Source organism: Bacillus rossius, chromosome 8 (assembly GCF_032445375.1).
Source record: "Bacillus rossius redtenbacheri isolate Brsri chromosome 8, Brsri_v3, whole genome shotgun sequence".
In the NCBI taxonomy this organism is placed as follows: Eukaryota; Metazoa; Arthropoda; class Insecta; order Phasmatodea; family Bacillidae; genus Bacillus; species Bacillus rossius.
Genome location: NC_086336.1, coordinates 3754759 through 3769808, shown reverse-complemented (window position 1 = coordinate 3769808; position 15050 = coordinate 3754759). Strand labels below are relative to the sequence as shown.

The following is a 15050-nucleotide window of genomic DNA, read 5'->3' as shown; positions in this document are numbered from 1 at the left end:
AGCTGAGTGGAACACTTTATCTAGACCCGAACACGGGACTAATCACAGTGACTATTGTGTAGTGTTTGGTATTAAGTAATTTTGTGTGACCAACCTCCCCACGCATTTCACGTTGCGTGCCGCAGACTTTCACGTAGGTATGAACAGACTTATCGCCTGCCAGAGCATCCCACTCGCAATTAGCCGGGAACAACCCTATCAACGTACTTGCCACCGGGCTACCGTGTGGCCGTAACAAGTCCGCCAATAGAGGGTGGCGTGCGTGGAGCTTAGGTCGACGATGAAGCGGTCAGTTACGTGAGCGTGTAACGTGTAAAGTGTGCGACGGAATAAACCAGCTAAAAGTACGTGTGTGTTTTTATTAATAAGGCGTCCTGGGAGGCCAAAACAGCCCGGGGAGTCCTTTGTCGACGCGTCCCTGCCTGTACCCACGAGGCCAGGAACCCCGCCCTTGAGATTAAAATTCATCAAACCTATCACATTCACATAAAATTCAGATCAGGCAACGGGGACGGCGTCAATATATAACAATTATATAAACAAAATGTTATTAAAACAATTTTTCTTAAAGTTATATTTGTATTCAATAACCTGTAACTAAAAAAAATAGTTTGGTATATGAAAAGATTTTGAACCACAGATACAATTTCAATTTTTAATCTGTGTCTGACATCTAGCAATCTAACCATTACACTACCGAAGTTTTAAGTAACTAGAGTGGGAGATTATGTATTATTACTGCGAATAACACAGTTTTTTTTTAAATTATTTTAATGGATTCTGGGTGTCACGAATGTAGATTTTATTTTTCTGATGCTGATATGAATTCATCAACCATCATTAAACTCATTGTGATGCCGACCGTCAATGTTCCTCTATGTCGCATAGACCGCTATGCCTCATCAACGTCTCACGAAGGCGTGTGCACCGAACGTGCTCGTGCGCGCACCGGAGTGTAGAAAGTGCAACTGGGCGAACGCCATGTAACAAGTGCTACGTCGGCGGAAGGATCTGGCCGGGTGTGGCATATCCCTCCGCCGAACTACAACAAATGTTTCTGTATTTTTCCACATGTTATTATTAGACATTATTTTCATTATTTAACACTTTATTTTCTCCAAAATTATGTTTCACCATGCGCCTTGTCCCGAACCTGGCCGGTTCAGTTTCCCGCGAAAATCACACGTTTTCACGGGAGGGCTGGCGGGGGAGGGGGGTCTCGCGCGGTGATAGCTGGAGTATATCCTTCCGGAGCTCATAGAGGCCGGCAGCCTCCGCGCAACACGGGACTAGCAAATCTTATTTTCACTGATATGTAGTTTCAATAATTGTATTTTTCCGCAAACCTTTTCTTTCAGTTCCGTGGTTGGCCTCGACTTACCGAGTGGTATTTAACTTAATTATTCAGTGCTCCAAGACGAGCGTGCGTTGTGATACGTAAGTACTATGTGTGTGAACTACGAGATGTTACTTCGGCGCTTCACGTAATTCCTAGCCAACCAGCTAACTAGTTTCAGCCTGTTACCTAGTCGTTGGAAATTAGAATGGCAACAAGAGCTTAAGGAAACACAGAGCAATGTATAACACATATTTAGTACGGCATGTACAGAGATTTATTCACACATTATACAAACACATATAATCCTCATACATTAATATAAATTTTCTTATTATGTTGGCTGTTACACATTACTGCTACAATTCATGTTCCAGCGATTACCAACAAAACACCTGAAATAAATTTATACAAAATTACGTACCATTCACTACTTTTTAAACATTTTCTCATAACCACACAAATTATTCCTCAATAAATAATTCTAACTGGACCCTTTTCTTTTAGTTATAATTACAAATTCTTTTTAATACAAAATACTTAAACCTTCACTTACAGATCAAAATTAGACATTGTTTTAACAGTACCAGAAACTTAGGAACGAGATATTTCTAACACAATTTAAATTTCAACACTTCTCCCCAAATAAAATTGGCTAAAATCTTCAGTGTCGTTTAAGTGATAGCGGCAAGTGTTTTTTTTATTTCCGTTGATCCTTGACCTGATCACCCCAGTCGGACCGGAAACATCGACGGAGCGAATTTCTTTATTCAACCTCTGCCGCCGTGCTGATTCCCTGATACTTGCACATTTTCGCCGGCTCTTAATTCACACTATTTGGTAATAAAACGAACACTATACTAGTGCAGAGAATTGGAGACAAATCACCTAACATGCTGTTGCTTGAAATTATTTTAAAACAGTTTTTCATTAAAAATTTACCTCCTTGTTTATGTTCATAGGTAGTCTTAAACGCCACGACTGATAGTCCCGCTAATGCCACTGCACCACGCCCTTAACGTTTTAATCAAGTAGTAGCACCTTTTATTTTCATCGTATTAATAGAACGAGAAAATATATATTTTTTTTAAAGTATTGCTGAGCAGAACTCTGTTATGCTCCTAGTCGCAAACCACTTCATGACCCTCGGCGGAATTTTCTATGTTCCCCTTGGTCCTTTTACTGCAAAGTCCGACACCTACTTTTACTTCCGAAGTCCCGTGCCAACTTGCAAATTGTTTCTGGGCTACCACTGATAATCAAGTAGTAGCACCTTTTATTTTCACCGTATTAATAGAACGAGAAAATATATATTTTTTTTTTTAAAGTATTGCTGAGCAGAACTCTGTTATGCTCCTAGTCGCAAACCACTTCATGACCCTCGGCGGAATTTTCTATGTTCCCCTTGGTCATTTTACTGCAAAGTCCGACACATACTTTTTACTTCCGAAGTCCCGTGCCAACTTGCAAATTGTTACTGGGCTACCACTGAATTATTACCAAGTCCGTAACTGACTTGTATAATTTGCGGCCTCTCTTACCGCCTTTTTCGGCATCCATGCGTAGCTTGAAGACCTCAGCGGGCAGCCTTTCGGCGTCGATGATCGCAGGTGCGGGTCGTGGTCACCGCATTATTCACGCAGCCGGTTGAGAGAAGACTCTGTGGAACTCGTGCTAGCAGCCTGCTTATATACTCGCTGCGCTCCATACTAAAACAGTGAGGAATATTCTGGACATCCTGAATCGGAAACGCGGCTCGGAAACTTCCGACCACGTCCACGTGCTCCGATCAAAGGCGATTCGGCACGAGTGGACCCGAGGATCTGCTATCCAACGCGCATCAATTGAAATTCGCGCGCCGAGTCCGTGCAGTGTATGGCGGGTGGTATCCCACTAGCCCGCAGGGGCGAGTTTCCTCGTTACGCAGTACCAACCTGCGTAACAAGCCCGCATGGGGCAGCCAGTAGGCAACACGTAACATTCAAACTTACTAACGCGTCAATTTCTGGGACAGTCCTAAGATTCAGGTAGCGTCGCCGGAGTTACGGGCCTATGTGTTCTTAGCCCAGTGTACTACGTAATTGTAATTGTGAAGTGTAATTTTGATCAGGATTCTAGTGTGTCATGTTAGGGTTTTTTTTGTAATCACCGCATTGTGTCCAAGTGTATGACCTTATCATGTCCACCAGTTTGGCCTCGGCTGTTATGATAGCGCAAGCCCCAAGTGCACCACCCATCCTACATAATCTATGGGGAGGAAAGTTAGTTCGCCACCCGCCCCTAGATGGCAGACAAAGGATAATGTAAATTAAGGAAACTTTGTCAACCTGCCCGGCATAATTCAGGACACATAGGTAAATACTCAGTGTTGTAACAAGAAGTCTTTGAATTATACAAGTGAATGTAAATATTATTGTAATTCTACTATGTATGCACAGGAATGGCACAGGTGTGCCCACCCTGATGAATATGTACATGCATTATATATTTACTCTGGCTGAGCTGTGCCAGGCAGAAAGCTCTCCCCTGTAATTTCTGGAAAAATAAAATTAATTTAAAGCTTGAACAGCTGTTCCGCGCCGGCCCATCAACGGCGCGGCACCATCCGAGCCCTGAGGACCCCCCAGCAGCCGTGAAGAACTCGCCCATCAATAAGTAGCTGAGCATCAAGGACGACCTCGTCGGGGAAGCTCTGCTTTGTTGAATAAAGACTATTGTCACCTTGCAGGCCTTGTGCCCATGTACCAATCTTTTATTGTACCTTGTGCCCTTTTTTATTAAATGATGGATTTTTTGGTGGGTGACTCCCTTCAGTGGGAGTCCCCTTTGTAAAAAAAAAAAAAAAAAAACTTGGGTAGCGACCTCCGTGGAGGACTGCTCCACTTACCTCCTCCAGTAGGCAGTGCCTCTCCCTGCTTTTGGGCAGGGACCCCTGCTGGGGGAATGCTTGTGCTCGTCTCATCTGCCCCTCCATGTCAAAAACGACCAGCCGCAAGTGCTCTCGCCAGCACGGACGACCTTGGAAGGAGACATCGGAGGAGCTGCTGAAGCCATATAAGCTGGGCTACTTCACTGGGCTGGTGGAATGCAACCCCATCTGCCATCCCGAATCCGTTGGACAATACTCCCCTGTTCCCTACTCCCCAGGGCACTCGCCCTCTGCTCAATTCCTGTTCCCTCATGCCCCCTACTCCAGTCTCACCCACCGGCTCTCCCGTGCGTCCCCTCATACCCCTCGAAGTTCCTCCTCTCCCCGACCGCCGCCCCCCAAAGCCCTACATGGACGGTTACAGCCCATCTCGGCCAGATTTGCTGCATGGCTGCAAGAGCTCTTCGGCCCAGATGCCTGATCGCGTCACTCTTCGGGGGTTTTACCCCCACCTGAACCACTCCAGGGTCCCCCGCAGAAGCCGGGACAAGTCAACCTTACCGGGTAATAAAATCGTGAGCCGCCACTGAATGAGTGGTCGTGCGTGTGACGATTCAATTCGGGACAACCATTACGGCCAGGACGGGCAGCACTATGTTTAGGGCTGTGCCGGAATAAATTGATCAGACATCAGCCGGTATTTTCTTGTTCTTTTTCAGGCGTCCCGAGTGGCCTAAACAGCTCGGGGGGTCCTACTGTGTTGAACCACTACCTCTAGCCACAAGGCCAAACCTACCCTGAGATTCCGAACAATACTAAAACCACGTAAATTTTCATAGAGGTAGCGGGGTTCGCGTCAATCGCCTTCCACATCCATTGTACTCGTTCTGTAATCGATATGTAAATAAATGGGTCTGTTTAGCACTTGAAAATGTAACCACCAGTCACAAAACAAACACTAAACTCATTTAAGACAAATATCAAATTGCTTCAGCACTTCATATAGAATTTATATAAGTTTAAAAATACGAGGTTCCCTAGAATCAGCCATTTTATTCACTTCGATCTGAACAACTAATTGCTTGAGACGAGTCTGCAGTGGTCTTGGCAAAGATGTATTCTTTAGCATAATCTCAGCGACTATGAAACATGCTTATGTGATGGTTTTCTCAAGTAACGACTATGATACAAGAGAATGCCCTCTCAGAAATAAGAAATATAGGACTATCATAAGATGGTTTTCATCAAGATTGTCTTGTTTGCGATCTCTTGAGACAATTTCAAGCAACGTCTGTGGAACCAGAATATTTAAATAAGAATGCATATAAGAATTTCTTGACGACGGAATATCTCAAGACATAATTATGAATACTACCCCTAGTGTTTCGGTGGGAGGTCTCTGCGAGGTTGGCACTCGAATGCGCGCCTATTCTGACTTTGTTGATTTTGGTTGTTGGAGATTGGTATTGTCGAGAACTTTTGTTTTGTCAGGTTTGCATCTGGCGTGGTGTTCTTTTGTCGTGTGGAACGAGGGAACCACGTGGTTTCGATCTGGACGAGACAGGTAATTTACAAATGGTATTGTATTGTTGGGAATTTTAATACAATTTTACTCGCTATGGCGATGACCAAGATTTTACTGTTTTTGAGGATTTGGTATTTGATGGTTGTTCAATATACGAGGGAAACTTCGTGTTTCAAGCTGGGAGGGAAGGTGATCGGGAAGTATCTTCAACCTTCAAGTACTGTATGTGCAGTCACTGGAGGAGGTACAGCTGCCGAGGCAGTGGGAAGAGTCTTTGGTGGTGCCCATCTATAAAGGGAGTGGGAATAAGGCACACCCGGCAAACTAAAGGCCAGTCAGCTTGACGTCAAACGTAGGCAAGGTGATGGAGAAGCTGGTAGTGAGGTACATAGTAGAAAGGGTGGAGGAAAGGGACTGGATGGATGAGAAGCAGCACGGCTTCCGGAGGGGTTACTCCTGTGAAACGCAGATGGCGGGGCTGCTGGAGTACTTGGTGGAGGCAGTGGATGAGGGAAATCAAGTAGACGCTATTTTTATAGACTTTGAGAAAGCGTTTGACAGGGTGCCACACAGGAGGGTGATGGAAAAGGTGGAGGGGTTGATAGAGGACAGGAGGGTGGTAAACTGGACAGAGGACTTCTTGAGGGACAGGATCCAGCGAGTGAGAGTGGGTAAGGAATGGTCAGAAGAGGGAAATGTGACGTCAGCGGTACTACAAGGAAGTGTCATGGGACCCCTGCTCTTCCTGATCATGATGAATGATGTAGGGGAGGAGTTGTAAAGTAGGCTGCGGTTTTTTGCGGACGATTGTGTGCTCTATGTAACTGTGGGGGAAGGGTTGCACCTGGCAGAGGACTTGGAGAAACTGGAGTGCTGGTAGAGAGTAAATGAAATGGGTATAAACGTAGGGAAGACAAAGGTGGTGAGGTTCACGAGGAAGAGAAGGGTGGAGGGAAAAGTGTACTACTGGAAGGGACAGGTGATCCAGGAAGCTGAGGAGTATAAATACCTGGGAGTGATCCTGCAGAGCGACGGGGTGGGGAAAGCAGGTCAAGCAGGTGGTGAAGAAGGGCAGGAGGGGGTTAGGGCTGCTTAGCAGGACACTGAAAGGGACAGGTAGGAATGTAAAGCAAAAGGCGTACGCGACATTGGTACGGCCAGTGTTGGAGTATGCCGCGGTGGTGTGGGACCCCTATGTGGAGAAGGAAATTGAGGAGTGGGAGAGGGTGCAGAGCAAGGCAGCGAGATGGGTGACGAATGTGTGGAGGAGAAGGGAAGGCGAAGGCAGGTCGGGGGAAATACACAGACCATCGGTGATGATGAAGGAGCTGGGGTGGGACACGCTGCAAAAAAGGAGGAAAGTAGAAAGGCTAGTGAGAATGCATAAGGTAATTCGTTGTTGGGGGGGGGGGGGGGGGGTGCTGGGAAAAGCTGGGAGCTAGGTTGCACAGAGGGCTTTATCGAGGAAGGAGAGATCATGAGTGGAAGATTCAGAGAGAGGAAGGCAGGTATGCCTTGTGAGGACGGGGTGAGAGTGGAACGAGCTTGAGGGAAGGACACTTGATGTGGAAGGAGGGAAGGACCTGCGAAGGAGGCTCCAGAGGGGGGAGGAGTGGGGGTAGTTGGGGGGTGGGAACTCCTTGCCACCGGGCGGATGCCCAATTGCAGGTCTATTATTATTATTTGATCGGGTGTTCAATATACAAGAGAAACTTCGTGTTTCAAGAGTAATGTGGAGGAAGCCATATTACGATATCACGATATCACAATATTACGAAGCCAGTAATTGTGAGGTGGGATTACTGTAAGTTTTTGTGCGGGAGGCGGCCTATACTGTTGTGTTTCGTGTTGCCCCGAAATATGAGCGGCCATGTTGGAGGTGCATGGTTTGGTTTCCTGGAGGGCTGAATAGAGCTAACGAAGAATTTACAGGTTGTGGTCGGTGCCATTTGCCTTAAAAACCGAGTTCCTGGGTGAGCAAGTAAGTGATTGCTTTAAGTGATTTAAGTCCCATATTCAATGAGCAGTGTATGCAATATTTTGAAGACAGCCTCGAAGCATTTTTTGTTAAAATTGTGTTACAGAAATTTTACTGTTGGAAAGGCTGTGACTATTTTTTTTGCACTAGGCCCAAATGACACTAATTGCAATAAGTGTACTCAACCGAAATGTTTAAACTTTGTGCATGTCTGTGACATTTTAGAAATGTGCATTCTTGAGGTTGCACAGGTTGGCTTGTTTGGTAAATAAACTTGCACAGTTTATGATGTGATGAGGTTAATGACTGTTGACCTTTACTGATTGATGGCTTATATATACGAGCAAGTGACTTTTATAAATCAAGACTTATTTTAATACAAATTGGGGCTCAGCCAATTATATATTATAAGGTCAATCCATATTAAGTGGTTAAAAAAAAAAATTATTGGTAGCTTATTCAATTTAAAAAAAAATTGTTTTGTGCATTGTTAAAACCTCCTCAGACCCTATGTACACTATTATGTACATTAATGACAGCAAAAAAAAAGTGTTAAAAAAAAGCTTTTATTTAAACACTCTAAAAAGAAGAAAATAAATTTTTCCTTAAAATTTTTAACTATCAAATTATAACGTCATTATATACAATTTATATGATAATAAAAGCTAGTCGCGAGGTTTAATTACCTATCAGTATTTACTTAATTAAACTGAAATTGAAAATACAATTAACTTAGCAGATCAATTTACATAATGAAATTGGTACTAGTTTATTTAAAAATCGTGCGACAAGCTTTTATGATAATATAAATAGTATATAATGAGGTTATAAGTTGATAAAAATTTTAAGGAAAAATTTATTTTCTTTTTAGAGCATTTTAGAGCATTTTTTTAAAAACATTTTTTTTGCTGTCAATTTATTTTTTATTTTTAGTTATCGCTGGCTAGGTTTGTCAGTCTGTTCATCTCATTCAACGCATCATTGTTGCAAGGTCGTTTGCCGGTTAATTTCCAACAGTCCAGCTCTCCAATAAGGAGACCTTCTAATGTTTTTACCCTACTTAAATATTTGTTTTTCCCATATTGTTCCCACGAGTACCGAAGAAATATTCGTCGACCCTCCCAGAGCTCCGTTTAGAAGGGTAAGAGCTAATATACAACAGGGTTCGCCCTGGTGCCCTGAAGTGGTACGTTCACGACATCAATATTACACCCCGATGCCACTCAGTCCTCGGCACGGCCTCACCTTGACTTGGGTGTTTGGGAGAATGCGCCACTTATTTCAGCTTGGAGCTTACTTGTGCCTGACGAAACACAGTTCCGAGTTTGATTTTGGAGTTGTCCTTCTCCTGGACAGGTTGCAGACCAATGCTGATGACGCCCATCTCGCCAAATTACACAAGTCAAACTTATTTCAGCTTGGAGCTCACTTTTCAATTTACTCTCAATGAGCCCTTTCATTTGATACTCATATTGTAGAAGTGCATTAAATATATTTACTCCGCCATCTTGGATGGTCCGCCATATTGGATTTAGAATGATGCCAAATTATTTTTCGAGTTACTCTCAACAAGCCCTTTCATTTGATATCCATATTGTAGAAATGCATTAAAAATAACTATTCCGCCTTTTTGGATGGTCCGCCATATTGGATTTAGAATGATGTCACACACCATATCGTGCATTGTCATCTAAACTAAATGTGTATACAAAATTTCAGCTCAATCGGTTGAAGATATCTACTTCAAAATTGAGTTCAAAGATTCCACCCGAACAAACATACATACATACATTGCAAGTTAAATAAAAGCTTTTAATTAATAAAAAAAATAGCTACACTTGATGCCTGAAGGATGTTCTGCCTAACTAAAGAAATATATTATTAGGTTTTAGCCTTCGTAAGCGCATAAATAATACAAAAGTACCCAGATGCATTAGGATATTTTTATATGGGCATAATTTTTTTTAATGTACACTATTCTGTACAATCAGACTCAGCAGTTATTTTATGAAAACTGTCAAATTTTGTTTCACAAAATGCAAAATGGAATAAAATATTACTGTTTTAGTGTTGTGTGCTACAAACTAATTTGCATGTCTTGGGTTAGTTCAGTACATAAACTAACTTAGGTGTAATAGCCTACAGTTTGAAATAAATTTGAATGAAAATACAAAACACAAATTGCAAAAAAAAATACCCTGTTTCAGTGTTGCATGCTAGGCCTAAAAGTATAACTTGCACTGCATAAATCAATCACAATCTTTTATCAATAACAATAGACAAATATATATTTGCAATTGCATAATAAAACTACAATAAAAGTTGACTGAATAGATTTTACACACGTCAGTTGAAGAAAGACATATCAAGATTTCAGTAAACTAAAAACTTTGCGTACAGTTTGGAAGAAATCGTAGTTTTTCAATTTTATCTTGAACACTTCATTACTTGGGTGTATGGTAGTCACGAAAACATTTCCTTTCGCGAGTCAGGCAAAGGTGCACTTCGCACTTCTGGCATATGATGTGAGACCTGAATTTACTGTTACATCTTGTGTTCTTACATCTCGTAGGCTCTTTCTTCTGGTCATGAATGGGTAAATGGTCAACGCTGTCCAGATGAACATTGGCACCAGGAGCTTTCTCCTTCTTGACCCGTGGAATGTTGACATTCAGTACTGGCACATCTTCCCCTTTTCCTGCCTATTGTTTTACCAACTTTCAGCAGGCTATCAACTACTTGAAAGCGAAAGGCCAACTGATACAAAATCTTGTTTTTCAGGATATTGTTTCCCTTGCAGTCACACTTGTATTCCAGCCATGTCCACGGCATGGAATGCCATTCTCAGTGTCCACTTCTTCGAACGAAGACTGATCCTGTAAAAACTCACAAATCTGTCGTACAGGTCAACTCCACCCATGACTTGGTTGTAATATTTTACGATTTCAGGTCTACGAACTGGGATATAGGTTTTCGTGGCCTTTTTGTACCTGCGCACTTCATCTTCAGCCCCAATACCCAAAAAATTGGAAGCTATTGTGACAGTTCTATTATCCAACCATTTACATAATACTATGTCATGATCAGTACTAACTAGCTCTTCAGTGTAGCCCCTTACATGATTATTTTTCATGTTTTTGTCTGATTTGAATGGTGGGTTAGCAAATCTATTTTCACGAGTCGTTCCACCTGCGAAAATAATTTTTGATTTTAGAAGTTGAAGGAGATTGTAGGAAGTAAACCAGTTGTCAAAAAAGAGGATGTGTCCTGGTTGTACCAATCTCTCCCTCAACTTGAGGACTACTGCCGGAACCCAGACCAAATTTTATCTGAATGCCATTGTCAAATCCAGTTGTACTACCTTGATAAGCACAAAGTCTTATTTATGCTAAACCGGATGTCCCACAAAGCACGAAATTTTTTTTCCCCCATGGATTAGGTTTTCCCTTTACATATTGCTTCACACCAAGTTTCCCAGTGAAGGGAATCATTTGCTCGTTTACAGCAATTTCACGCTCAACATGAAGCTGTAAACGACGACTTCGAACAATATCAAAAATTGGCCTTACTTTCCAAAAAAGTCAGTGCATCCGTCTGGTTTTTCTAAATTATTTACAAAATGCAAATTGGTTCGTAGTTGGAAAAAATGATCCCTTGTCATATTCTCTTGGAACAATCCCAGACCTAACACAGACTCCCAGTACATGCGGATCCTAGGGGAAGTTCAGGCATCCTGTAGCTATGTGAAGTGCAAATTAAATTTATACTTCAACTGCTGTTGCAGGCTGTTTGAAGCGCATATATATTGGTGAACGTGGCTGCCTTCTCATAAAAGTCCAGTGGTATGTGCCTTTGGAAGTACTCGTAGGGCTCTAAAACAGGTTCTGGAACTTGAGTTTGAAATTCTGGTGATTCTCGGGTGGTAAAAATTCCCCTTCGCCATGTTATATTTTGTTTTGCTGTGGTCAACTCCAACATATCTCTAATATCGTCATGAACATCTTCACCTGCAACCTATCTACATTATGTACATCTAACACTGCAATGTTCTCATCATCCTCTATAACCTCTTCTTCGCTATCTTCGTTGACTAGGGGTGAGGGGGCACATTTCAACAAATTTTATTCTATAATTTTTTTAAATTAAACATTTTATTTTTTATCTTGGTAATTAGCATCATTAGTTTTAATAGTATGTTGAGTTGCTTGTTAATTTTTACTGCAGTCTCAAATCTCAACTATGAGGTTATATTTTATGAACCGCTTACCTTTGTTGAATTGTACCCCTACCATGGGGCACATTTCAACAGGTGGTGGGGTACCTTTCAACAAATAAATAATATTTGTTTTTACTTTCAAATCAATAAAACATTTATTGGAATAAGTCAAATAAGCTAATATATGTATAACAATATACAAATGCAACAAAATAAAAAATATAAATAAAATAATAGATATGGTTAAATCATCTTATTCACTTAAAGCATAACATTTATGTTTTACATTATTTGCTTGTTAACTGAAGTTAAGTTTACAGCAAATGCCATAGAAGAAATGGCTCGAGATGTTCCTCCACTCATTGTTGGCTGCGGGAGTTTCATCATAATGTCACTTCTTTCAACAATGTAATATTGTCTTTTTCGGGGAAATAAAATTTCTACGAGTATTCATTCCTTTGCATGAGTCTAACTTTGTCTTCGGTCCATGCTAACAGCTTGTTTATTTTGATATGTGAAGAGGTTGTGTGAATTGATTGTAAATTCTATGTGTACTTTTTCTTGTGTTTGGAAAATGGCTACCACAATGACTCTGTCCTTGGCTGGCAGGGGGCTGTGGGGGCGGAGAAGGGTGGACAGCGAACTGTATGCTCGGTAGGCCCGGGCAGTGGCAGACGAGAAGTGCGGTGAGGAGTGCAGTGTGCGATCCAGTGTAACACCGAGGTATTTATCTGAGTCGCTCCACTTAATCACTGCGGCTCCCACAAACAGTGCTGGTGGAAGACAGGGTCGGCGTCTGGTGAAAAATATGGCTTCGGTTTTGGCGGGGACTTCTCGCCTCTCCCAGCACATCTTCAGAGTCAAAGTGAAAGGGAAACTCCAACCCACGCCCACCCATCAGCGTAGTTCCACATGGAGCGAGGCTCAACCCCTTCTTGTACTACTGGTACGTGGTGGATATCCCTCCATGCCGGAAACTAAAGAGTTCATTTCTTTGCTGACGACACCGTTATCTTCGCAATAGATCCACAGATTGTCCAAGTAAGGGACAGTCTACAAACATATCTGAATGTATTTGAAAAATGGCACTTCATAGCCAATGCCAAAAAGGCAGCAGCAGCCATTTTCACGAGGCACAGGCCGCAGCCTCCACTACCTCTCCAGCTATTTTAACAGCCTCTCCCATTCACCCCGACGACCAAATATCTAGGAGACTTATTCAAATCCCACCTCCTATTGCAGCAGCACATAGAGGACAAAACAGTCCAATGCAGGAAACAGGTAGGGACACTTTACCCCCTCATCAAGGGGCAAGTGCTCCCCTATAAGGCAATCATTCAGTCTGCCGTGCTCAATGCAATTGAAGTAAGGGAATTACGCTGCAGCCAAACTGATCCACAAGCTACAAGTGTCCCAAAATAGAGTACTGAGAATCATCACCGACCTAGACACCTTTACCCGCATCACCACATTTCACCAAATCACTTTTTGCGAAACCATTACAAAAATCATCTAAAGGAAAATAATGAAGTTCTATGCAATCGCCAGCGCTCATGCAAATGCCCTGGTCAGGGAGTTGGGGGACTACGACCTGGATGAGAGGTCAGCAACAACCCCCCTCTCTCTCTCCCCCCCCCCCCCAGGCTGGGAGTGCACTAGGGAGGCGGGCGCAACACACGCACGCCACAGGTAGCACCAGCCGCTTGCCAGCAATAAACTACGTCCGGCCATACGTGCACATTATGGGCCACACAACGCAGTTGTCTGCCAAGCCATGACAATGGTTCTCAAGTGCCGAAAGCGCAATATGACAATATGAACAACGAGAATAGCTGCGGTGCCGAGCGGGCGGAGCGGGATCCCAAACAAACCGGCCGCACGCGCGCCTCTGACTAGAGGCCTGAGCAAAAGGTCAGGCAGACTTGCCAACTCTCACGATTTTGGTGTGAGGCTCACGATTTTAAGGTCCATCTCACACCCTCACGCCAAAATAGTGTTTCCTCACGATTTTTTGGGGCCCCAAGATTTTGTTTGTAAAAGTTACAAAACAAGTTTTACGAAAGCTTACAGTAACGAGTTTCCATCAATACTCGAGTCACGTAAAGGAAGCAATTTTGCATTTTGTAACGTGTGCCGTGCTGATTTTTCTATCTTGCATAGTGGAAGAGGAGACATTGCTAAACATGTTGCTACAAAAAAACACAACTAACACGTAAGGTGTATTGCTTCCAATAGAAAAATTAATTTTGCTGTGAACAGTGATAATAGTGTTACACGAGCAGAATGTTATTTTACATCTTATTTAGTTGCGGCCCTGCATGATCACTACACGACAGCGCTAAATTATGTTCAACTAAATTAAATCTGCAACCTATAATTTGTTGAAATAAATTTTGAAGCAGAGACCATGTAACATAAATGTACAGTTATGTCACTTAAATTTAAATATTCTCATTTGTTGTTTTTTATATCTAACCTGTATTTATGAGCCTGGAAATTTTTATCGAGGACCTCATGATTTTTTAAATTTGAATGTTGGCAGGTCTGGTCAGGGACATAAAAAAGCTGAATCTGCTCAACCGAGCAACAGGCTAATAGAACAAATAAAGCACAATGTACAGGCACTGCCTGTCCCACTCGAACGTCACAGAAGGGCATTTAATTGTGACAACTCGGCATTGCTGGCAAGGCGTGCAAGGGGAAGCCACCGGTGAGTGAATGACCCGCGACGCCAACCGAAGCACGACTACTCCTTGGGTAGGGGGGAGTTGAGGCAAAACCCTCCACCTGAGAGGAAGGAAAAATACCTACCCAAACCAGCCAACTGATGGCAGCCTCCGCCTCATTTAAGGACTGGTCCCCTGGTTCCCTGACATTGGGATGGGGCCTGGCGGCTGCATTCGAAGCTTATCCATAAGACACCAAACCACAACGATCAAACAACCACCCTGACAAAACCCCGGACAAATCACCTAATTGTCACAGCAGTAAACATTGCATAGTCGTCCCCCATCTAAAAAGAAATAAAAACAGCTTATTACGAGAGGTAGTGGGCGGCTTTCCACGGCCTGAGACTCTTTGCGAGCCCTCGGTTCGAAGCTAACAAGGGCATGGGGGCGGGGGATT

The 15050-nt window shown here is 42.9% G+C and overlaps 1 protein-coding gene across 1 annotated transcript in view; it reads left to right on the top strand.

The window, feature by feature from the left end:
• The first annotated feature begins 4308 nt into the window (after positions 1–4308).
• LOC134535248 (carbonic anhydrase 6-like) overlaps positions 4309–15050 on the top strand; it is a 35470-nt gene continuing 24728 nt past the window's right edge. The window contains exons 1-2 of the mRNA XM_063374319.1: positions 4309–4449; positions 5697–5769. Coding sequence (XP_063230389.1) covers positions 4309–4449; positions 5697–5769 — 214 coding nt within the window. The remainder of the gene's footprint in view (positions 4450–5696; positions 5770–15050) is intronic.